At 47.2% G+C, this 25,943-nt stretch overlaps 1 protein-coding gene across 3 annotated transcripts in view; it reads left to right on the plus strand.

Moving 5' to 3' along the window:
• asah2 (N-acylsphingosine amidohydrolase 2) overlaps positions 1-25,943 on the plus strand; it is an 88,792-nt gene that overhangs the window by 4,085 nt on the left and 58,764 nt on the right. For all 3 annotated transcript variants that reach the window (XM_078413178.1, XM_078413176.1, XM_078413177.1), the window contains exons 3-5: positions 9,448-9,536; positions 14,871-15,020; positions 21,547-21,723. In XM_078413178.1, coding sequence (XP_078269304.1) covers positions 9,448-9,536; positions 14,871-15,020; positions 21,547-21,723 — 416 coding nt within the window. The remainder of the gene's footprint in view (positions 1-9,447; positions 9,537-14,870; positions 15,021-21,546; positions 21,724-25,943) is intronic.

Consider the following 25,943-nt stretch of genomic DNA (forward strand, 5'->3'; position numbering starts at 1 on the left):
GGTGTGAAAACCAAAAGCAAATTTTTGTTCTAAAACAATGTTACTTTAGCTTAGTTTAGGGATACAGTGCGGAAACAGGCCCTTCGGCCCACCGTTCACATCGACCAGCGACCCCCACACATTAACACTATCCTACACATACTAGGGGCAATTTTACATTTATACCAAGCCAATTAACCTACAAACCTGTACGGTTTTGGAAGTGTGGGAGGAAACCAAAGATCTTGGAGAAAAACCCATGTGGTTATGGGAAGAACGTACAAACTCCTTACGGACAGCACCCGTAGTCAGGATCAAACTCGGGTCTCTGGCGCTGTAAAGCAGCAACTCTACCGCTGTGCCACCATGCTGCCCCTTATACAATAATGATATTCTCCTCCAAAATAAAATAACATATAATAATATAGTGGTATAGTTGCTGCCTCACAGCACCGGAAACCCAGGTTTGATCTTGACTGTGGGTGCTGCCTATACGGAATTTGTAAGCTCACCCTGTGATCACGTGGGTTTTCTCCGGGTGCACTGGTTTTCTCCCACGTTCCAATGACGTGTGGGTTGGTAGGTTAATTGTTTTCTACAAATTGTCCCTGGTGTGTGGGATAGAACTAGTGTAGGGGGTGATCGCTGGTCGGTGCGTACTCGGTGGGCCGAAGGGCCTGATGATTCCACTCTGTATCTCTAAAATAAACTAATAATATAATAATAATAATAATAATAATAATGCATTTTATTTATATAGCGCTTTTCATATACTCAAAGACGCTTTACAGAGATTTTGAGAACATAGGGAAATGAATAAATAGATAAATAAGTAAATAAATAAATGAACAGAGAAAGGAGACAGAAGGTGAGGTGACCTTCAGTGGTTGAAGGCAGTACTGAACAGGTGAGACTTCAGTGATGTTTTGAATGTGGTGAGTGTGGGGGAGTCTCTGACGGTTTGAGGTAGTGAGTTCCATAGGGTGGGAGCAGCGATGGAGAAAGCCCTGTCACCCCAGGATCTGAGTTTAGTCCGGATGTGGGGGGATAGGAGATTGGCAGCGGCAGAGCGGAGGGTGCAGGTGGGAGTGTGCCTGTGGAGGAGGTCGGTCAGGTAGGGTGGGGCCAGGTTATGGAGGGCTTTGTAGGTTATGAGGAGGATTTTGTACTGGATTCTCTGGGGGATGGGGAGCCAGTGGAGTTTATAAAGGACGGGGGTGATATGGTCACGGATCGAGGTGTGTGTGAGTAGACGGGCAGCGGAGTTTTGAATGTATTGAAGTTTATTGATGATTTTTGAGGGTGCGCCATAGAGGAGGCTGTTGCAGTAGTCCAGACGGGAGGTGATGAAGGCGTGGATGAGGGTTTCTGCAGCTGTGGAGGAGAGGGATGGACGGAGACGGGCAATGTTTTTGAGGTGGAAGAAGGCTGTCTTTGTGATGTGTTTGATGTGTTTGTCGAAGGAGAGGGTTTGATCAAGGATGATTCCAAGATTCCGGATGTGAGGTGAGGAGGATACTGGGAGACCATCAATGTTGAGGATGAAGTTTTGGGTGGATTTGGTGAGCATTTTTGGACCAATGATGATGATTTCAGACCCATGTTCTCCAGGGATGATGCTTCACCTGTTGAGATACTCCAGCAATTTGTGTCTGTCATTACTTCTTACACATTTGGCTTCTCTCCTTAGCACCATATTGTGAAATTTAAAAAAAAATCTAAAGAGTGTATTGAGACTCGACCCAGGTCATTCAGAAATTGTTGGTTCTGAAATGATCCACTTTTTGTGTTGCTTAGTACAGGTTGATCAATGTTTTCAAAGCATCAACCAAAAATAAATCTCTGAGCATGATTTAACTTGTTTGTGAAAATATTGGATTGAATCTTTGTACAAACGACTTCTCACGTCTGGGCGGCACGGTAGCGCAGCGGTAGAGTTGCTGCTTTACAGCGAATGCAGCGCCGGAGACTCAGGTTCGATCCTGACTACGGGTGCTGCACTGTAAGGAGTTTGTACGTTCTCCCCGTGACCTGCGTGGGTTTTCTCCGAGATCTTCGGTTTCCTCCCACACTCCAAAGACGTACAGGTATGTAGGTTAATTGGCTGGGTAAATGTAAATTTGTCCCTAGTGGGTGTAGGATAGTGTTAATGTACGGGGATCGCTGGGCGGCACGGACTTGGAGGGCCGAAAAGGCCTGTTTCCGGCTGTATATATATGATATGATATGATATGATATGATAACAGCATCCTGCAGTGTTTTACATTTCACCACTCGGGTGATTGAGACCACCGTGTGATCTCGGTTAAGATGGTTAAATGGAACATGAGCAATACAGCACAGGAACGGGCGTTTCAGCCCACAATTTCCGTGTTGAACAAGACGCTAAGTTAAACTAATTTCCTCTGCCTGCAAGTTATACATATCCCTGCATATCACATAATAATACATTTCATTTGCCATATGTAGGTTGGCACAGGGTCAACGGTACAATGAAATGTATTTGACAAGACAACGGGTCACCTCAGCAATAATATTCCAAGGATAAATAAGATTTTTAAAATGACGTTAGTAAGGTAAAAAGACAATATTAAAAATAGGTAAAAAGACAATATTAAAAATAATCGACATATATGATTTGAAATGTGTTTATGAGTTGAGAGGCCTGATGGTAGAAACTGTCCTTAAGTCTGGTGGTACGCGCAGCCATACTCCTGTATCGTCTGCCTGACGGTAACAAGGAGAACAGCCTGCGTGCTGGGTGGCTGTGGTCCTTGATGATGCTGCGTGCCTTCCGCAGGCACCGCCGGTAGAAAATGTCCTGAACGGCCGGGAGACAGTTGCCAGTGATGTGCTGTGGCCGTCTTCACCACTCTCTGTAGTGATTTGTGGCTGTGGGCAGAACAGTTCCCGTACCAGACTGTAATGCAGCCCGTCAGCAGGCTCTCGATGGTGCATCTGTAGAAGTTTGTGAGGATGCTGGCGTTCATGCCAAACGTCTTCAGTCTTCTCAGGAAAAAGAGCCGCTGGCGGGCCTTCTTTGTTATTGTGTCCGTGTGCAGTGTCCAGGAAAGGTCCTCAGTGATGTGCACACTGAGGAACATAAAGTTGATGACCCTTTCAACCTCCATGCGCCTATCTAAAAACCTCTTTAAAATCATATCGGCAGCCTCCACCACCACCATTGCATTCCAGTCCCCCACAAGTCTCTCTTTAAAAAAACTTACCCTGCAAGTCTCCATTAAACTTTCCCTTCTCACCTACAAGCTATGCCCTCTATTCTTTGATATGTTCACTGTTGAAGAATGGTTCTGACTCTCTACCCTAACTATGCCTCTTATAATTTTATATACTTCTGTCAGGTCTCCCCTCAGCCTATGTTGATCCAGGGAAAACAATCCAAGCCTGTCCAACTTCTCCTTAGAATCCAGAGATGGACACAAAATGGTGGAGTAACTCAGCGGGACAGGCAGCATCTCTAGAGGCAAGGAATGGGTGACGTTGCAGGTTGATACCCTTCAGACTGAGAGTCGGGAGGGGAAAGGGAAACGAGAGATATAGACGGTGATGTGGAGAGAGAGAACAAATGGATGAAAGATATACAAAAAAAGTAACAATGATAAAGGAAACAGGCCATTGTTAGCTGTTTGCTAGGTGAGAACGACAAGCTGGTGCGAGTTGGGTGGAGCAGGGATGGAGAGAGAGGGAATGCAGTGGTTACTTGAAATTAGAGAAATAATTATTTATTCCGAAGGTAGACAAAATAGTGGAGTAATTCAGCAGGACAGGCAGCATCTCTGGAGAGAAGGAATGGGTGACGTTTCGGGTCGAGACCCTTCTTCAGGTCCTCGCCCTGAGCACTGTGAAATCTCCTCAATATTTATACCACTGGGTTGTAAGCTGCCCAAGCGAAATATGAGATGCTGTTCCTCCAATTTGCGTTTAGCCTCACTCTGACAATGGAGGAGGCCTAGGACAGAAAGGTCAGTGTGGGAATGGGAAGGGGAATTAAAGTGTTTGGCAACCGAGAGATCAGGTAGGTCCAGGCGGACTGAACGAAGGTGTTCAGTGAATCGATTACCCAGTCTACGTTTATAGACAATAGACAATAGGTGCAGGAGGAGGCCATTCGGCCCTTCGACCCAGCACCGCCATTCAATGTGATCATGGCTGATCATTCTCCATCAGTACCCCGTTCCCGCCTTCTCCCCATACCCCCTGACTCCTTTATCCTTAAGAGCTCTATCTAGCTCTCTCTTGAATGCATTCAGAGAATTGGCCTCCACTGCCTTCTGAGGCAGAGAATTCCACAGATTCACAACTCTCTGACTGAAAAAGTTTTTCCTCATCTCAGTTCTAAATGGCCTACCCCTTATTCTTAAACTGTGGCCCCTTGTTCTGGACTCCCCCAACATTGGGAACATGTTTCCTGCCTCTAACGTGTCCAACCCCTTAATAATCTTATACGTTTTGAAAGGATCTCCTCTCATCCTTCTAGATTCCAGTGTATACAAGCCTATTCGCTCCAGTCTTTCAACATATTACAGTCCCGCCATTCCGGGAATTAACCTAGTAAACCTTCGCTGCACGCCCTCAATAGCAAGAATATCGTTCCTCAAATTTGGAGACCAAAACTGCACACAGTACTCCAGGTGCGGTCTCACTAGGGCCCTGTACAACTGCAGAAGGACCTCTTTGCTCCGTTTGGTCTCGCCGATGTATACGAGTCCACATCTTGAACAATGGATACAGTAGATAAGGTTGGAGGAGGTGCAAGTGAACCTCTGCCTCACCTGAAAGGATTGTCGGAGTCCTGGACATAGTCGAGGGAGGAGGTAAAGGGTCAGGTGTTCCATTACCTGCGGTTACAGGGGAAGGTACCTGGGGAGGGGATGGTTTCGGTGGGAAGGGATGTTAGCCAGTGAGTTACGGAGGGAACGGCCTTTGCAGAAGGTGGAAAGGGGTGGGGATGGGAAGATGTGACCGGTGGTAGGATCGCGATGAAGGTGGCGAAAATGTCGTCGGCCATTTGGAACGGAGATGAGGAAAAGCGTTGTCACTCAGAGAGTTGTAAATCTGTGGAATTCTCTGCCTCAGAAGGCAGTGGAGGCCAATTCTCTGGATGCTTTCAAGAGAGAGTTAGATAGAGCTCTTAATGATGGCGGAGTCAGGGGGGATGGGGAGAGGGCAGGAATGGGGTACTGATTGTGGATGATCAGCCTTGATCACATTGAATGGCGGCGCTGGCTCGAAGGGCCGAATGGCCTCCTCCTACACCTATTGTCTATTGCCTATTATGTGTGTCCTACAAATCCAGGCTGCATTCTGGTGAATGTGTTCTGCACCCCCTTCCAAAGCCATCTTTGGGTCTGTGAGTTTAATCCTGACCTCCGGTGTTGTCTGGGTGATGTCTGTTCAGATCTTTTTAACGTGAGCCAAAAGCAGACATTTCTGATCACCGCCTACCTCTAAGCCACAGTCAGTTGCTTTCTATGATTGACCTGCGTGCTGTGAGCACAGACCGCAACGTAACCCGAGTAATCTATGTCTTCTGATGCAGCTCGGATCAACGTAACTGCCTTTCATTGTGGTGAATTGGGTTTTACGTGCACTGCTGCAGAAGTGTATAACATGCATTCACTGCGAGCCTTCCTTTCTGGTCACAGTGGAATCTCTGAATTGAGACATGGGCTCATACATAATTGTTAGGTTAACCACACACTGAAGGGAATAATGACCACACCCAACCCAAAGTAACGGTTGCACATCGACCCAGTGGTCGGTGGACAAGAGCCAAGGCCCAACACACACTGCTTACCCTTTAAAAGAAAAGAAAAAGAAGCAGTCGTCCTGAATAGGTAGGTTGACATCCTCAGTTTCCGAACCTACATACAACACCATTCAACCGACAAAGCTTTTCACTGTACACGTGACAATAAACTAAACTGAAACAACAGGAAGTTCGCACTTTGGTTTTATAAACTTATAAATCCGGTTGCTTTCAAGGACCTACTAAAACATAGGCGGCACGGTGGCGCAGCGGTAGAGCTGCTGCCATACCAGCGCCAGAGACCCGGGTTGGATCCTAACTGCGGGTGCTGTCTGTACGGAGTTTGTACGTTCTTCACTTGACCTGCGTGGGTTTTCCCCGGGTGCTCTGGTTTCCTCCCACACTCCAAAGACGTGCAGATTTGTAGGTTAATTGGCTTTGGTAAAGATTGTTAATTGTCCCAGTGTGTGTGGGATGGTGCTAGAGTCCGGGGATCGCTGGTTGGCGTGGACTCGGTGGGCTGAACGGCCTGTTTTCGGGTTGTATCTCTCAACTAAACTAAACTAAACATGCATTAATAATAGCTTTTAAACACACCGCAAGTTTCAAACCCCGCCTCAGCCTGACCCTCTGAGTTAAGGGCCTATCCCACTTTGGCGATTTTTTGATTTAGAGATACAGCGCGGAAACAGGCCCTTCGGCCCACTGAGTCCGCGCCGCCCAGCGATCCCCGCACATTAACACTATCCTACACACACTAGGGACAATTTTTACATTTACCCAGTCAATTAACCTACATACCTGTACGACTTTGGACATGTGGGAGGAAACCGAAGATCTCAGAGAAAACCCACGCAGGTCACGGGGAGAACGTACAAACTCCGTACAGACGGCGCCCGTAGTCAGGATCGAACCTGAGTCTCCGGCGCTGCATTCGCTGTAAGGCAGCAACTCTACCGCTGCGCCACCTTGGCGTCAATGGCGCCTCCGAGCATGACATCTGTGGTCTAAACCCGTCCACTGAAAAGCAGCTGCATCAGCCAGGTGTGCATCGCGGACTCCGCCCACAATCTACACCTGGATGTTGCAGCTGCTTCTCAGTGGACGGGTTTAGACCACAGGTGTCATGCTCAGAGGCGCCATTGATGTGTGAAAAGGGCTGGCCGGACCATGCTGTCCTCGTGGTCTGGTGTGCATTTCCCCTACAAACAACACGGCAGTAAAACTCAGTATATCTTTTTAGTAGCGTCTGTCTGTGTGTGAGCTTTGGCTTTTAATAAACGTCGTGAAATGCCTGTGGACGTGCTCGCCCTCATTGATCTAAATGAATGAATGAAAAGAGTTCTCATAGCGCAGCGCGTGTGTCAGCGTTTGGCTTTAATGGTCAAAATGAATGCTAATAGAATCTGTGAATGACATGTAATGGAAAAAGTACAGGCGACATTCAGAGAGTGGTGAAGGTGTGGAATTCTCTGCCTCAGAAGGCAGTGGAGGCCAGTTCGTTGGATGCTTTCAAGAGAGAGCTGGATAGAGCTCTTAAGGATAGCGGAGTGAGGGGGTATGGGGAGAAGGGAGGAACGGGGTACTGATTGAGAGTGATCAGCCATGATCGCATTGAATGGCAGTGCTGGCTCGAAGGGCTGAATGGCCTACTCCTGCACCTATTGTCTATTGTCTATTGACATCCTTGCATGCGACAGCGCCCGCAATAAGCTACGGTACCGGGTGACAAGCCAGCTGTCGCCGAGAAATCTCAAACCGGTTGGAATCTTCGCGATGTGCCGAGATCCACTACGATTCTTTGAAGACTCCCCACGATCAGGCCAGCGACACCCCGGCGAACTGTGGGCGACAGCCTAGTCGCCATCAGTCGCCTTTACCTCGCCTAAGTGGGACAGGCATTCGAGCCTTAGAGGGAGTACAGAGAAGGTTCACCAGATTGATCCCTGGGATGGCAGGACTTTCATATGAAGAAAGACTGGATAGACTAGGCTTATACTCGCTGGAATTTAGAAGACTGAGGGGGGATCTTATAGAGACATATAAAATTCTTAAGGGGTTGGAGAGGCTAGATGCGGGAAGATTGTTCCCGATGTTGGGGAAGTCCAGAACCAGGGGTCACAGCTTAAGGATAAGGGGGAAGTCTTTTAGGACCGAGATGAGAAAACATTTCTTCACACAGAGAGTGGTGAGTCTGTGGAATTCTCTGCCACAGAAGGTAGTTGAGGCCAGTTCATTGGCTATATTTAAGAGGGAGTTAGATGTGGCCCTTGTGGCTAAAGGGATCAGGGGGTATGGAGAGAAGGCAGGTACAGGTTACTGAGCTGGATGATCAGCCATGATCATATTGAATGGCGGTGCAGGCTCGAAGGGCCGAATGGCCTACTCCTGCACCTATTTTCTATGTTTCTAGGCCCTTTACTCCAACACTTTGTCTCCTTGTCTACAGAATAACTTGTCTTTTTTGAATAGGTTTTGCAGTAATGGCAAGGCTATTAGTGTAGTTTAGTGTAGAGATACAGCATGGAAACAGACCATTCAGCCCATCGAGCCCAGCGATCACCCGTGTGCTAGTTCTCTCCTACACACCAGGGACAAGATACAGAAGCCAATTAACCAAACAAACTGGCACATCTTTGGAAGGTGGGAGGATGAAACACATGTGGCAAAGGTGAGAACGTGCAAACTCCACACATACAGCACCCGTGGTCAGTATCGAACCCGGGTCTCCGGCATTGTGAGGCAGCAGCTCTACCAGCTGCTCCAGTGCAAATGCCCCAAAGCGCAAGAGCTTTCAGCCAGGAATAGCAAATCAGATTCTTGATGCAGTTGCATTTGTAGGCTTGGGTATTTGCTTAATATTTTCTCATGGTGTGCCACGAGTGTTTGCAACTCTGCAATGACATAAATCAAAAGATTTAATAAGGAACAGCAGATGCTGGTTTACATCAAAGGTAGACTCAAAATGCTGGAGTAACTCAACGGGTCAGGCAGCATCTTTGGAGAAAATGGCAAGGCGATGCTTCGGGTCGTGACCCTTCGTCAGACCGAAGGAAGTCTGAAGAAGGGTCACCTCTCCATTTTCTCCAGAGATTCTGCCTGATCCGTTGAGTTACTCCAGCACTTTGTGTCGATCTTTAATTCAAAAGATTGTGAGGTATTGGCATTGGGCAATGTGAAATTCAAGGATAGCGGCTACAATTACGGATGATAGACACAAAAAGCTGGAGTAGCTCAGCGGGTCAGGCAGCATCTCTGGAGAAAAGGAATAGGTGACATGAATAGGTGCAGGAGTAGGCCATTCGGCCCTTCGAGCCTGTACGCACCGCCATTCAATATGATCATGGCTGATCATCCAACTCAGTATCCTGTACCTGCCTTCTCTCCATACCCCCTGATCCCTTTAGCCACAAGGGCCACATCTAACTCCCTCTTAAATATAGCCAATGAACTGGCCTCAACTACCTTCTGTGGCAGAGAATTCCACAGATTCACCACTCTCTCTGTGTGAAAAAAACCGTTCTCATCTCGGTCCTAAAAGACTCCCCCCTTATCCTTAAACTGTGACCCCTGGTTCTGGACTTCCCCAACATCGGGAACAATCTTCCTGCATCTAGCCTGTCCAAGCCCTTCATCTGCAGTTCCTGCCTGCACATGCCTCCACCACATGGATGACTGTTCTCCACTTTGTGTTTCAGATTCAACATCAGCTGAAGAGCCTTCGTACTATTATCAGATTGGCGTTGGGCGGGCTGACTGCACTGGTCCAATTGCTAACCTCCCTTTGGTATGATAGTTTGTTTGCACAGATGCTTATTCTTTTCGTTTTTATTTTGCCAGTGTGTTGTTTTTTAACGATTTAAAATGCCGTGCGTCATATGATGTGTCATTTCTTGATCAGTGCGGGTGTCAGAGGTTATGGGGAGAAGGCAGGAGAATGGGGTTAGGAGGGAGAGGTAGATCAGCCGTGATTGAATGGCGGAGCAGGCTTGATGGGCCGAATGGCCTAATTCTACTCCTATCACTTCCGATTTTATGACCAACCCCTTCCGCCCACGTGCTAGATTCCTCTCCGAGGAAATGTCCACCCTTACTTTTTAAGCACAGGCTGCAAGAGCAGCTGCCTGGCAGTGCCAGAGACCTGGGTTTTTGATTCTGACCTCGGGTGCTGTCCCTGTGGAGTTAGCATGACCTCCCTGTGACCATCTGGGTGCTCCAGTTTCCTCCCACATCCCAAAACGTGTGCGTGATTGCAGGTTAATTGGTCTCTGTAAAAATGTAGTGCGCCGGGACTACAGAGGGGCGATCAAAAATGGATTTACAAAATGGTAAAAGGATCCAATAATTTAGTTGAGAGATACAGCACGGAAACAGGCCCTTCGGCCCACTGAGTCCACGCTGACCATCGATCGCCCGCTCACACTAGCTCCATTTTGGTCAATGATCGCCGTGGACTTAGTTTGCACCAAAGATAGACACAAAATGCTGGAGTAACTCAGCGGGTCAGGCAGCATCTCTGGAGAAAAGGAATAGGCGACGTTTTGGGTCGAGACACTTCACCAGACTGGTGGGCTGAAGGGCCTGTTTCCACGCTGTATCTCCGAACTAGACCAAAATGCTCTGATGAAGGGTCCAGACCCGAAAGATCGCCTGTTCCTTTACTCCAGAGACGCTGCCTGACTCGCTGAGTTACTCCAGCTTTTTGCACCCAGCTTTTGTATTTCGGGGTTGTGTCCATCTTCGAAAGAGATTCAGGATGTTGATCACCACAGGTAAAACACTGAAAACAAATGTTACGTGCCAAATAAAAAGGGAACCGGGGGATCAAGGTTAGGACAACCCTACATGTATTTTTTGCAAGGACTGTTGGGCTGAGAGTCAGGGGAGAGGGAGACTAGAGATTCTTGCTGTTGAGGGAGTGCAGCGCAGGTTCAACAGGTTCATTCCCAGGATGGCGGGACTGACATATGATGAAAGAATGGATCGACTGAGCTTATATTCACTGGAATTTAGAAGGATGAGAGGGGATCTTACTGAAACATATAAAATACTTAAGAGATTGGACAGGCTAGATGCAGGAAAAATGTTCCCCGTGTTGGGGGGAGTCCAGAACCAGGGGTCACAGTTTAAGAATAAGGTAGGTCATTTAGAACTGAGATGAGAAAAAAAAAATTCAGCCAGAGAGTCGTGAATCTGTGGAATTCTCTGCCACAGAAGGCAGTGGAGGCCAATTCACTGGATGTTTTCAAGAGAGAGTTACATATAGCTCTTAGGGGTAACGGAATCAAGGGATTATGGGGATTCTGGATAATCAGCCATGATTACATTGAATAGTGGTGCTGGCTCGAAGGGCCGAATGGCACCTATTTTCTGTTTCTATGAAAACGTTCAGAACAAATCGGAGCCAGCACTGGCGACCAAGAGAAGGTGGAGCCCACAATGGTCCATTGTTTGTTGTGGAAGAGGCAATAACGACGGTATGTATTGATGTGAACAGTGGACTTGGGCGGCAGGGTGGAGTTGTTGCCTTACAACGCCAGGGAACCGGTTCGATCCTGGGTGTGAGGGGAATGATTTAGTAGGAACCTGAGGGGCAACCTTAGCACACAGAGGGTGGTGGGTATTTGGAACAAGCTGCCAGATACGGTGGTCGAACCAGGTGCAATAACCACCTGGGATGGTGGCACAGCGGTAGAGTTGCTGCCTTGCAGCGCCAGAGACCCGCTGCGATCCTGACGATGGGTGCTGTCTGTACGGAGTTTGTACAGCTCATTGGCTATATTTAAGAGGGAGTTAGATGTGGCCCTTGTGGCTAAAGGGATCAGGGGGTATGGAGAGAAGGCAGGTACAGGATACTGAGTTGGATGATCAGCCATGATCATATTGAATGGCGGTGCAGGCTCCAAGGGCCGAATGGCCTACTCCTGCACCTATTTTCTATGTTTCTATGTACGTTCTCTCTGTGACCCATGGGAGTTTTCTCTGGTTGCTCCAGTTTCCCCGCACACTCCAAAGACGTAGACGTAGACGTAGACGTAGACGTAGGGGGTGTGGGGAGAGGGCAGGAGCGGGGTACTGATTGTGAATGATCAGCCACGGTCACATTGAATGGCGGTGCTGGCTCGAAGGGCCGAATGGCCTACTCCTGCACCTATTGTCTATTGTCTAGACAGGTTTATAGGATAATTGGCCTGGTATAATTGTAACATTATCCCTAATGTGTGTAGGATAGTGTTAGTGTGCAGGGATCACTGGTCGGCGCGGACTCGGTGGGCCGAAGGGCCTGTTTCCATGCTGTCTCTCTAAACTGGCAGGACGACTGGGTGGGGGAGGAGCGGAGAGAGAGACCCTTTTACCATTTTAAAAGTCCAAGTTCAATCGCCCCTCTATGTTATGCATTCAGTTTTAATAATTTAAGCCTTTCAAGCCTGGTTAAACCTGAGTCTATTTGAAGGTCACACTGCCATGGCCTGAGGGACTGAGCATGGAATTGATTCCATTAGTCCAGAGAGCATTTGTTTAAGGCTCTGTAGGAATAGACAATGCGTTCTTGTCCTCGAACGGAAGCAAAATATTGTGCTACGTGTGACTGGTATCTGTAGCTTTCACTGATTTATGTGCATGGATACAAACACATCTTCAGAATGAAGAAGGGCCTCGAACGGAAACGTCACCGATTCCTTCTCTCCAGAGATGCTGCCTGTCCCGCTGAGATACACCAGCTTTTCGTGTCTGCCTTCTGTTTAAACCAGCATCTGCTGTTCCTTCCTACATATGTATCTTCATGGATACACGCATAATCGTAGCTACGGCCTCCTGTGGCTCTCAAATATGGAGTCAACTGGGTCGAGGGGGCAATAGAGTTACTGCAATATTAACTGCACACCAGTCCTATGAAGAGAATCTCCTCATAATCCATACAGGAATTCTCCAGCTGCCACAGGTAGTGAGGGTTGGCTGCATTGATTGGCAAAAGGTTGTCAGCATTACCAAGACAGTGCTAAAATTATTGCTCCTTGATATTTTCCAAACTCCTATGTGTTGAAGATGAACTCAAAATGCTGGAGTAACTCAGTGGGCTTTCTTCCAGTTTTTGTGGGGTTTTTTGTACTCGGCCAAATTTAAATCATTGCAGGGATATTTCCAGTTCATAAGGTGATAGGAGGAGAATTAGGCCATTTGGCCCATCGAGCCCACTGCACCATTCAATCATGGCTGATCTATGTCTCCCACTGGTGGAAACCTCCTCCCCACATCCGCTCCATCCATGCCTTTCACTGTGGTAGAAAGGATGGTACTGAATCATTGTATTTATTCACAAAATGCTGGAGTAACCCAGCAGGTCAGGCAGCATCTCAGGAGAGAAGGAATGGGTGACGTTTCGGGTCGAGACCCTTCGTCAGGTCTCTTCCCGAAACGTTGCCCATTCCTTCTCTCCTGAGGTGCTGCCTGACCTGCTGAGTTACTCCAGCATTTTGTGAAATAAATACCTTCGATTTGTACCAGCATCTGCAGTTATTTTCTTACAGTACTCAATCATTGTGCCCATTTCAAAGCTAAGACTGATATACTTTTGAATTAAATTAATTAAATTGATTCTTAAAATAATTATTTTTGAATTAAATATAATTTTTTAATTTAAATTAAAGGATGTGGCATTTGAGGTAGAACTCTAATCCAGAGTGGGTTTAAGGTGATATAAAGGTGATCTAAGGCGCAGTGGTAGAGTTGCTGTCTTACAGCGCCAGAGACACGGATTCGATCCCGACTACGGGTACCGTCTGTACGCAGTTTGTTCGTACTCCCCGTGACCAGCGTGGGTTTTCTCCGAGATCTTAGGTTACCTCCCGCACCCCAAAGACGTACAAGTTTGTAGATTCATTGGCTTGGTATAAATGTAAATTGTCCCTAGTGTGTGTAGGGTCGTGTTAATATGTGGGTAGACACAAAATGCTGGAGTAACTCAGCAGGTCAGGCAGCCTCTCAGGAGAGAAGGAACGGGTGACGTTTCGGGTCGAGACCCTTCTTCAGACTGATGTCAGGGGAGGGGGCGGGACAAAGATAGGATGTAGTAGGAGACAGGAAGACAGTGGGAGAACTGGGAAGGGGAGGGGAAAGAGAGGGACTGAGGAACTATCTGAAGTTAGAGAAGCCAATGTTCATACCGCTGGGGTGTAAACTGCCCAAGCGAAATATGAGATGCTGTTCCTCCAATTTGCGCTGGGTCTCACTATGACAATGGAGGAGGCCCATGACAGAAAGGTCAGACAGGGAGTGGGAGGGGGAGTTGAAGTGCTGAGCCACTGGGAGATCAGGTTGGTGAGGGCGGACTGGCGTGGGGATTGCTGGTCGGTGTGGACTCAGTGGGCCGAAGGGCCTGTTTCCACACTGTATCTGTAAACTAAACTAATCTGTTTCCTATTTCTTACATTTTTCTAAAATTGTATAAATATTTATCAACCATGATTTAAATGTCTGTAATTCATTGCATTAGGAATGAGAAAATAGTAACCTCACTCTGAAGAAGGGTCTCGACCCGAAATGTCACCCATTCCCTCTCTCCTCGATGCTGCCTGACCTGCTGAGTTACTTCACCATTTTGTGATACCTTCGATTTGTACCAGCATCTGCGTGTGTAGGAAAATAACTGCAGATGCTGGTACAAATCGAAGGTATTTATTCACAAAATGCTGGAGTAACTCAGCAGGTCAGGCAGCATCTCAGAAGAGAAGGAATGGGTGACGTTTCGGGTCGAGACCCTTCTTCAGACTGATGTCAGGGGGGCGGGCCAAAGGAAGGATATAGGTGGAGACAGGAAGATAGAGGGAGATCTGGGAAGGGGGGGGGGGGGGGGGGGGGGAAGAGAGGGACAGAGGAACTATCTAAAGTTGGAGAAGTCAATGTTCATACCGCTGGAGAAGATGGATGTGCAGGCGAGTTCCAAGAAGAGAACCAGCATCTGCAGTTATTTTCCTAGAAAATAAGTAACGATCATTTTCTTTGCACTCAGTTGTAATGGCTAATACCCATCAGGCACTAACGAACTGTGACATGTATGTGAGATTGGGAGAATGGCTTATTCTTTCTAACCCATAAATGCTTATTTTTTGTGTATCTGTAGATGGGTTATGCCAATCCAGACCAGACCGCGGCTGGACTCCACACCCGACTCTACAGTCGAGCTTTTATTGTAGCAGACCCCAGCACTTCAAGGAGAGTGGTCTTTGTCAGCACTGACATCGCCATGGTATCTCAGAAGCTCAGACTGGAGGTAGGCACCAACCTCTGTACCCATCCCCTGTTAAAGTTATTCTACAATCCCACTGTTCAACAATTCCTAAAGGGAGGATAGAGGCAAAATGCTGGAGGGACTCTCCGGGACAGGCAGCATCTCCGGAGGAGAAGGCATGGGGTGACATTTTGGGCCGAGACCCTTCATCAGAATGAGATTCAGGGGAGAGGGAGGACACAGAGATATGGAAGGGTAAGGTGTGAAAATGACAGATCAAAGGGGACGTTGATCAAGTAAATGTAGAATGGTACCTTGTTAGCTGAGGGGAAGCTGACAACGAGGCATGCACTCAGTAATATTTAATCTGGGGGACAATGAAACTAGTCGGAGAACTCGGACGGGGGAGGGATGAAGAGAGTGAGGGAAAGCAGGGGTTACTTGAAGTTAAAGAAGTCAATGTTCATACACGCTCTATCTCTCAACTAAACTAAACCAAACGAAACTTTTGAAATCTTAATTTTGGTTCATTCTTTGTGCTTTCGTCTCCTTTGAATCCAATTGCAGATCCAAGCCCAGAAAATCAGGGGAGTTAAATGCAATGACGTGGAGGTTTGTAGGTTAGTTAGCTTCTGCAAATTGTCCCTAGTGTGTAGGATAGTGTTAGTGTACGGGATGATCGCCGGTTGGCGTGGACTCGGTGTGCCGATTCTCCTGTTTCCACGTCGTATGTCTAAAGCTAAAAATTAAACCAGTGAGATGATCTTTGCCGGTGAAGCTGGAGTGAGATTAAACTGCGAGTTTCATGTTATATGCGCAGACAAGGGGGTTGAATGCTTGAATGCCTATTTAATGCTTTTATTGTTGGACTGTGGGTGACCGAATTTCGTCCAATATTGGATGACAAATAAAGCTATCTTGATCTTGATCTTGATCTTGATCTTCTTTCGGTTTCTCAGACAATGAGTAAAGATTCCAAAGTGCATGCCTCGGACATGCTAAAATTGTGCAAATCATAACTTGTAAATGACTAATCATTAATCTGTGGGTTTCTGTGCAAGACTTGTGTTCTGTGGCACGGCCTTTTACTGCTCTTGTAGCTGCAACTGATTTTACTTTCATATTCATCTACAACTTTAGTTTATTAGATATTATTCCATGCGCTTACAGAACAGTGCAGCACAGGGACAGGCCGTTCGGCCCACAGTATCCAGCAAAACATAATTATATTACGAGGCCCTTCTGAAGAAGGGTCTCGACCCGAAACGTCACCCATTCCTTCTCTCCAGTCCTGCTGAGTTACTCCACCTTTTCTTGTCTATCTCCGGTGTAAACCAACGTCTACAGTTCCTTCTTGCACATAATCACAGTACGTTTTGGATAATTAAAAAATATATATTGTCACTGGTTAAATATCATATCATATCATATATATATACAGCCGGAAACAGGCCTTTTCGGCCCTCCAAGTCCGTAAATAGTGACACTCCAGTCCAGTCTTAGCAAATTTGCAGATGATACAAAGCTGGGTGGTAGTGTGAACTGTGAGGAAGATGCTATGAGGCTGCAGGGTGACTTGGACAGGTTGTGTGAGTGGGCGGATGCATGGCAGATGCAGTTTAATGTGGATAAGTGTGAGGTTATCCACTTTGGTGGTAAGAATAGGAAGGCAGAGTATTATCTGAATGGTGTCAAGTTAGGAACAGGGGACGTACAACGAGATCTGGGTGTCCTTGTGCATCAGTCACTGAAAGGAAGCATGCAGGTACAGCAGGCAGTGAAGAAAGCCGATGGAATGTTGTCCTTCATAACAAGAGGAGTTGAGTATAGGAGCAAAGAGGTCCTTCTGCAGTTGTACAGGGCCCTAGTGAGATCGCACCTGGAATACTGTGTGCAGTTTTGGTCTCCAAATTTGAAGAAGGATATTCTTGCTATTGAGGGCGTGCAGCGTAGGTTTACTAGGTTAATTCCCGGAATGGCGGGACTTTCATATGTTGAAAGACTGGAGCGACTAGGCTTGTATACACTGGAATTTAGAAGGATGAGAGGAGATCTTATCAAAACGTATAAGATTATTAAGGGGTTGGACACGTTAGAGGCAGGAAACATGTTCCCAATGTCGGGGGAGTCCAGAACAAGGGGCCACAGTTTAAGAATAAGGGGTAGGCCATTTAGAACTGAGATACAAAAACCTTTTCAGTCAGAGAGTTGTGAATCTGTGGAATTCTCTGCCTCAGAAGGCTGTGGAGGCCAATTCTCTGAATGCATTCAAGAGAGAGCTGGATAGAGCTCTTAAGGATAGCGGAGTCAGGGGGTATGGGGAGAAGGCGGGAACGGGATACTGATTGAGAATGATCAGCCATGATCACATTGAATGGCGGTGCTGGCTCGAAGGGCCGAATGGCCTCCTCCTGCACCTAGTGTCTATTGTCTATTGAGTGCAGGTTTGTAGGTTAATTGGCCTGTTTCCAGTACATACAATACAATACAATACAATATACAATATATCTTTATCTAAATATACAATATACAATATATCCTACATCTAAACTTAACTAAAAAAAACTAAACTTAAATGTGTAGTCATGAGAAACTCTTTGTGGGAAAAATGTTTTGGTCCTAACTTGATCCTTTCTAATTCTTCTCCGGTCCATTGATGGATACAGTCCATTGATGACTGTATTGATCCTGTTTCCTGTATTGATGTGGGACTCGAATATTTCATAGCTTTTGCTGTCATTTTCCACCTCACTCTGACTCTTACTCACACAGTCGATCTCTGATCCTTCCCGTCACTCCCTTGGCATCTCTGTCTCCATCTCAGGGGTCAGGTTACTGAAGAAGGGCCCCAACCTGAAACTTTGCCTGTCCATTCCCCCCCCCCCCCCCCACCTTGCAGATGCTGCCTGTCCCGCCGAATTCCTCCTGCACTTTACATTGATGATAATGGAGGTCACCAGAGACCCACACCACCCTGGCTCTCATTTCACTCCCACCATCGGGGGGAAAGCTTTAGCAGTCTAAAAACCATGACCTCCAGGTTCAAGACTAGCTTCTTCCCAACAACCAGTAGTCTCCTGAAGACAACACAGCACTAACTAAACTGTGAACGATGGACTGTCATTGGTTGCACTAAGAACTAGGCGATGAATCCATGGAATTCAGTGCCACAGGAGGTTGTGGAGGCTAAGTCATTGGGTATTTTTAAGGCAGAGGTGAACAGATTCTTGATTTCATTTTTTTTTTTAGAGATGCAGTGCGGAAACAGGCCCTTCGGCCCACCGAGTCTGCGCCGCCCAGCGACGCACATTAACACTATCCCCTACACACACTAGGGACAATTTTTACATTTACCCAGTCAATTAACCTACCTACATACATGGCTGACAAGGGAAGTCAGGGACAGCATAAAAATTAAGGAGAGGAAGTATAACATAGCAAAGAAGAGTGGGAAGGCAGAGGATTGGGACTCTTTTAAAGAGCAACAAAAGTTAACTAAAAAGGCAATACGGGGAGAAATGATGAGGTACGAGGGTAAACTAACCAATAATATAAAGGAGGATAGCAAAAGTTTTTTTAGGTACGCGAAGAGGAAAAAAATAGTCAAGGCAAATGTGGGTCCCTTGAAGACAGAAGCAGGGGAATTTATTATGGGGAACAAAGAAATGGCAGACGAGTTAAACCGTTACTTTGGATCTGTCTTCACTGAGGAAGATACACACAATCTCCCAAATGTTCTAGGGGCCGGAGAACCTAGGGTGATGGAGGAACTGAAGGAAATCCACATTAGGCAGGAAATGGTTTTGGGTAGACTGATGGGACTGAAGGTTGATAAATCCCCAGGGCCTGATGGTCTGCATCCCAGGGTACTTAAGGAGGTGGCTCTAGAAATAGTGGAAGCATTGGAGATCATTTTTCAATGTTCTATAGATTCAGGATCAGTTCCTGTGGATTGGAAGATAGCAAATGTTATCCCACTTTTTAAGAAAGGAGGGAGAGAGAAAACGGGTAATTATAGACCAGTTAGTCTGACATCAGTGGTGGGGAAGATGCTGGAGTCAATTATAAAAGACGAAATTGCTGAGCATTTGGATAGCAGTAACAGGATTATTCCGAGTCAGCATGGATTTACGAAGGGGAAATCATGCTTGACAAATCTACTGGAATTTTTTGAGGATGTAACTAGGAAAATTGGCAGGGGAGAGTCAGTGGATGTGGTGTACCTCGACTTTCAGAAAGCCTTCGACAAGGTCCCACATAGGAGATTAGTGGGCAAAATTAGAGCACATGGTATTGGGGGTAGGGTACTGACATGGATAGAAAATTGGTTGACAGACAGAAAGCAAAGAGTGGGGATAAATGGGTCCCTTTCGGAATGGCAGGCAGTGACCAGTGGGGTACCGCAAGGTTCGGTGCTGGGACCCCAGCTATTTACGATATACATTAATGACTTAGATGAAGGGATTAAAAGTACCATTAGCAAATTTGCAGATGATACTAAGCTGGGGGGCAGTGTGAATTGTGAGGAAGATGCAATAAGGCTGCAGGGTGACTTGGACAGGTTGTGTGAGTGGGCGGATACATGGCAGATGCAGTTTAATGTAGATAAGTGTGAGGTTATTCACTTTGGAAGTAAGAATAGAAAGGCAGATTATTATCTGAATGGTGTCAAGTTAGGAGGAGGAGATGTTCAACGAGATCCGGGTGTCCTAGTGCATCAGTCACTGAAAGGAAGCATGCAGGTACAGCAGGCAGTGAAGAAAGCCAATGGAATGTTGGCCTTCATAACAAGAGGAGTTGAGTATAGGAGCAAAGAGGTCCTTCTACAGTTGTACCGGGCCCTGGTGAGACCGCACCTGGAGTACTGTGTGCAGTTTTGGTCTCCAAATTTGAGGAAGGATATTCTTGCTATTGAGGGCGTGCAGCGTAGGTTTACTAGGTTAATTCCCGGAATGGCGGTACTTTCGTATGTTGAAGGACTGGAACGACTAGGCTTGTATACACTGGAATTTAGAAGGATGAGAGGAGATCTTATCAAAACGTATAAGATTATTAAGGGGTTGGACACGTTAGAGGCAGGAAACATGTTCCCAATGTTGGGGGAGTCCAGAACAAGGGGCTACAGTTTAAGAATAAGGGGTAGGCCATTTAGAACGGAGATGAGGAAGAACCTTTTCAGTCAGAGAGTGGTGAAGGTGTGGAATTCTCTGCCTCAGAAGGCAGTGGAGGCCAGTTCGTTGGATGCTTTCAAGAGAGAGCTGGATAGAGCTCTTAAGGATAGCGGAGTGAGGGGGTATGGGGAGAAGGCAGGAACGGGGTACTGATTGAGAGTGATCAGCCATGATCGCATTGAATGGCGGTGCTGGCTCGAAGGGCTGAATGTCCTACTCCTGCACCTATTGTCTATTGTCTATTGTCTATACCTGCACGTCTTCGGAGTGTGGGAGGAAACGAAGATCTCGGAGAAAACCCACGCAGGTCACGGGGAGAGCGTACAAACTCCGTACAGACGGCGCCCGTATTCAGGATCGAACCTGAGTCTCCGGCGCTGCATTCGCTGTAAGGCAGCAACTCTACCGCTGCGCCACCGTGCCGTACGTGTGTCAGGGGTTATGGGGAGAAGGCAGGAGAATGGGGTTGACGTTCTCCCCGCGACCCCGTGGGTTTTCTCCGAGATCTTCGGTTTCCTCCCACACTCCAAAGACGTGCAGGTCTGTAGGCTAATTGGCTTTGTATAAATGTAAATTGCCCCGGTGTGTGTGGGATAATGCTAATGTGCGGGGTGATCGCTGGTCGGTGCGGACTCGGTGGGCCGAAGGGACTCTTTCCGCTCTGTGTCTGTACACTAAACTAAACTAAGATTCCCAGTGTATGCAGTTTATCCCTTTTCAGCATTTGCTTCTTGCTCTTTGACTTTAATGGTGCACGGCTCCATATCAGTGTGATTACAGAAAGCTGTAAATAAAAGAATTGATCAATTTATCCCGCGATATTTTGCCTTTAGCTCGGATCACCGATAGGTTTAGCAATTAGTATTTACTAGACCAAGTGGAGCCGTTGGGCCCAAACCTCTACTGCATTGGTGCAGCACCTTCCCCCCCCTGCCCCACCCCTCCCCTCCCACCTACCCCCACCCCCCCTCTTCCCCTTCCCCCCTCCCTTCCCGCCCTCCGTCCTCCCTCCCCCTCCCTTCTCCCCTCCTCTCTCCCCCTTCCCCCTCCCCTCTCCCCGCTTCCCCCCCTCTCCCCCTCCCTCCCCTTCCCCCCCCCACTTCATCCCCCTCAACCCCCCTTATCCTCCCTCCTCCCCTATCCCTCCCTCCACCCTCCCTCCCGAGAAGATAGATTTAAACTTTAAAATGTGAATAACTTAAAAAATATAACACTGATTTCAATGATACTTCTTCCATTAGCACTAATGGGACGACGGTGAGTAAGGTGGGCCTAAAATTGTTGCGGTATCGTGTACCGTTTTGGCTGTACTTCAGGAACAAACAAACAAACAAACAAACAAACGAGAGTTTTAGTATATAGATGTGATATATGGCTAATGCTATTGAGTCTTTTAGGTGATGAAATTACTGAAGAGGAAGTATGGGAGCCTTTACAGACAAGACAACGTTGTTTTGAGTGGGACCCACACCCATTCAGGACCTGCGGGATATTTTCAGTACACTCTCTGTCTCATCACCAGCAAAGGCTACATCAAACCATCTATCAACGCCCTAATCAATGGTATTGTAAAGGTGAGACTGTCTTCTAACACGCTCTCAATGCATGTGAATGAGCGTTCATTCAACAATTATCGTGATGCAGGTCCACCAGTGATTTTCCGGCGTCGTTGATCCCAGAGCCTTTCTGCATTATTTATCCATTTTGCCGGAACCAACGAAGGTCACGCCCTCCGAGAGGAGCCCAACGGTACCGGAACGCTCCGCCACGGCCGCCGAGGAGCCGAGATACCGGCCCGCCAAAGTCGGCCTCGGAAGTCGGCCATGGGAACGGATCTGCCAGCTCCGGGCCGGGCCGGAGTTCCAGAGCCCCGGCCGCAGGGGGCAGATTCGACCCGCCCGTTGGCCGCGGAAGTCCCAATGAGGTCGAGATTGGCCGACTCACCCGGACTAGGGTGCATCCCAAGGACGTGCGGGTCTGCAGGTTAAATGGCCTCTGTAAATTTTCCCCTCGTGTGTAGGGAGTGAATGGGAAAGTGGGATAGCATAGAACTAGTGCAAATGGGTAATGGATGGTCGGCGTGGACTCGTTGGGCCGAAGGGCCTGTTTCCATGTTGCATCCCTAAACCTATTGTTCAGGAGTACAAAGATGCCACTTGTTCAGTGAGAACATAATACTTATAATCAATCCAAATGTCAATGAACAAAATGTACCCTTCAATGGGTGCAACTATGGTCCAAAGAGAGAGAGTTTTCAAGAGAGAGCTAGATAGAGCTCTTAAAGATAGCGGAGTCAAGGGACATGGGGAGGAGGCAGGAACGGGGTACTGATTGTGGATGATCAGTCATGATCACAGTGAATGGCGGTACTGGCTCGATGGGCCGAATGGCCTACTCCTGCACCTATTGCCTATAATAAATCACGTAAAAATAAAACAATGAGAACAATAGAGGCTTGAAGGGCTGTGTAACAGACCATTGCTATGAATCGTAGTGAGATAAATAGCAACTGTGAAACTCCATTGTTGAGTCCTCTTTAAAATGTCACATTTGATGGCATCTCTCCAATTATGTCCTAACCCCTTTCCAGAGCTTCTAGTCAACAAGGGCGGCCCGGTGGCGCAACGGTAGAGTTATTGCCTTACAGCGCCAGAGACCCGGGTTCGATCCTGGCCTCGGGTACTGTCCGTACAGAGTTTGTGCGTTCTCCCCGTGACCGCGTGGGTTTTCCCCGCTTGCTCCGGTTTCCTCCCACACTCCAAAAATGTTCGGCTTTGTAGGTCAATTTGCTTCGGTAAAAATGTTAAGATAGTGATAGTGCCAGTGTGTGGGGGTCTCTGGTCGGCGTGGACTTGGTGGGCCGAAGGACCTGTTTCAATGCTGTATCTCTAAACTAAACTAAACTAAGCTAAAGAAGAGACAGTGTATATAAAAGGAATTTGAGTTTGTGTTTGGCACTTCAGTCATTTTCATAGAAACATAGAGACATAGAAAATAGGTGCAGGAGTAGGCCCTTCAGCCCTTTGAGCCAGCACCGCCATTCAATATGATCATGGCTGATCATCCAAAATCAGTACCCCGTTTCTGCTTTCTCCACATATCCCTTGATTCCGTTGAACCCTAAGAGCTATATCTAACTCTCTCTTGAATACATCCAGTGAATTGGCTTCCACTGCCTTCTGTGGCAAAGAATTCCACAGATTCACCACCCTCCGAGTAAAGAAATTTCTCCTCATCTCCTTCCTAAAAGAACATCCTTTAATTCTGAGGCTGTGACCTCTAGTCCTAGACTCTCCCACTAGTGGAAACATCCTCTCCACATCCACTCTATCCCTGTCTTTAACTTTGACGAAGAGTCTCGACCCAAAACGTCGCCACTTCCTTTTCTCCCGAGATGCTGCCAGGCCCGCTGAGTTACTCAAGCATTCTGGGTCTTTTTTTGGTAGACCAACATCTGCAGTTCCTTGAGTCTATGTTTCCTTTTAGATTGCTCTGCAATTAATGATTGTAGCAGCTTTTCACTTTTTAAATCACTCCTCTAGAAATTCAATATATGTAGGAAGGAACTGCAGAAGCTGGTTTAAACCGAAGATGGACACAAAAACTCAGCAGGTCAGACAGCATCTCTGGGTAAAAGGAAAAGGCCAGGAATAGGAATAGACCCGAAACGCAACCTTTTCCTTTTCTCCAGAGATGCTGTCTGTCCCGCTGAGTTACTCCAGCATTTTGTGCCCATCTTCCCTAGAAATTCAACCTCTCTCATTAACATTAAACATGCGATATAGAGTGATACAGTGTGGAAACAGGCCCTTTATGCCCAACCTGCCCACACCGGCCGACATGTCCTAGCTAAACTGGTCCCACCTGGCTCCATTTGGTCCATATCCCTACAAACCTATCCTATCCATGCACCTGTCTAACTGTTTCTTAAACGCTGGGATAGTCCCTGCCTCAACTACCTCCTCTGGCAGCTTGTTACAAACAATGGGCGGCACGGTGGCGCAGCGGTAGAGTTGCTGCCTGCCAGCGAATGCAGCGCCGGAGACTCAGGTTCGATCCTGACTACGGGCGCCGTCTGTACGGAGTTTGTACGTTCTCCCCGTGACCTGCGTGGGTTTTCTCCGAGATCTTCGGTTTCCTCCCACACTCCAAAGACGTACAGGTATGTAGGTTAATTGACTGGGTAAATGTAAAAATTGTCCCTAGTGTGTGTAGGATAGTGTTAATGTGCGGGGATCGCTGGGCGGCGCAGACTCGGTGGGCCGAAGGGCCTGTTTCCGTGCTGTAACTCTAAATCTAAATCTAAACCCACCGCCATTTGTGTGGAAAAAGTTACCCCAGAGATTCCTATTAAATCTTTTCCCCTTCACCTTAAACATATGCCCTCTGGTCCTCGATTCCCCTACTCTGCGTCTAGTTGCCGATGCGTGCTCAGCTCTGCCTCTGAAATTTATGTCACTTGACTTCGGTGGAATAAGTCTCCAAGGCAGATTTCAAAATGCTGAGGCTGCAATATCTCGCATTTAGCGCTAATGGCCAGTGATCAAACCTTTAGCTTTTATACTTAAGACAATAGCATTTCAAATATCAGAAATCCATAAAAAGAATGCAGTCTGGTATATCTTTAATAGAATCTTTCCCTAATCATCCATTGCTATTACCACTCAGAAAAATAATGGAAAATGGGGTGGGGGAAAAAAATTCTTCTTAGATAATGGAAGAATGTATTGCTCTCATTTAGCTTCAAGGTAAATGGAAAAGACTTGTTATGTAACGATCTTTTTTCTCGTGCTAATTCCTATTCTCATTACAAATGAGGTAGAACGGAATAAAATTGCCATTATTTTTTGTCACCATAAAAACTTTTAAAATTAGTTCTGATGAAATTATATACGAGGAACTTATTTTTGCAAATGCAGTTTTTTTTTCCTGAGGTAATAATTGACATCTTCTTTATATTTCTCCTCAAAGTGAATTAAGCGATGAACAGTGTGGGCACAGTGGCTCAGCGGTAGAGTTGCCGCCTCACAGCGTCAGGGACCCGGGCTCCATCCTGACTACGGGTGCAGTCGGTACCGTTGCACGTTCTCCCCGTGACCGCGTGGGTTTTCTCCAGGTGCTCCGGTTTCCTCCCACTCTCCGAAGATTTGTAGGTTAATTGGCGTCTGTAAATTGTCCCCGGTGTGTGTGGGATAGTGCTAATGTGCGGGGTGATCGCTGGTCGGTGCGGACTCGATGGGCCGAAGGGTCTCTTTCCGCTCTGTGTCTGTAAACTAAACTAAACTAAAATTCCCAGTATATGCAGTTTATCCCCTTTTGGCATTCGCTTCTTGCTCTTTGACTTTCATGGTGCCCGGCTCCATATCAGTGTCATTACAGAAAGCTGTAAATAAAAGAATTGATCAATTTATCCCGCGATACTTTGCCTTTAGCTCGGATCACCGATAGGTTTAGCAATTAGTATTTACTAGACCAAGTGGAGCCGTTGGGCCCAAACCTCTACTGCATTGGTGCAGCACCTTCCCCCCCACTCCCCTCCCACCTACCCCCATCTCCCCACCCCCTCTCTCCCCCCCTTCTCCCTATCCCTCCCTTCCCCCCCTCTCCCCCCCTCCCTCCCCCCCACTTCATTCCCCTCAACCCCCCTTATCCTCCCTCCTCCCCCATCCCTTCTGTAAAGTGTCCCTGGTGTGTAGGTGATCGCTGGTCGGCTTGGCGGGCTCAGTGAGCGGAAGGGCTTGTTTTCACACTGTATCTCTAAACTAAACTACACATACCTATTTCCCGTCAATGC

The sequence above is a fragment of the Rhinoraja longicauda genome, chromosome 16 (genome assembly GCF_053455715.1).
Source record: "Rhinoraja longicauda isolate Sanriku21f chromosome 16, sRhiLon1.1, whole genome shotgun sequence".
Lineage (NCBI taxonomy): Eukaryota > Metazoa > Chordata > Chondrichthyes > Rajiformes > Arhynchobatidae > Rhinoraja > Rhinoraja longicauda.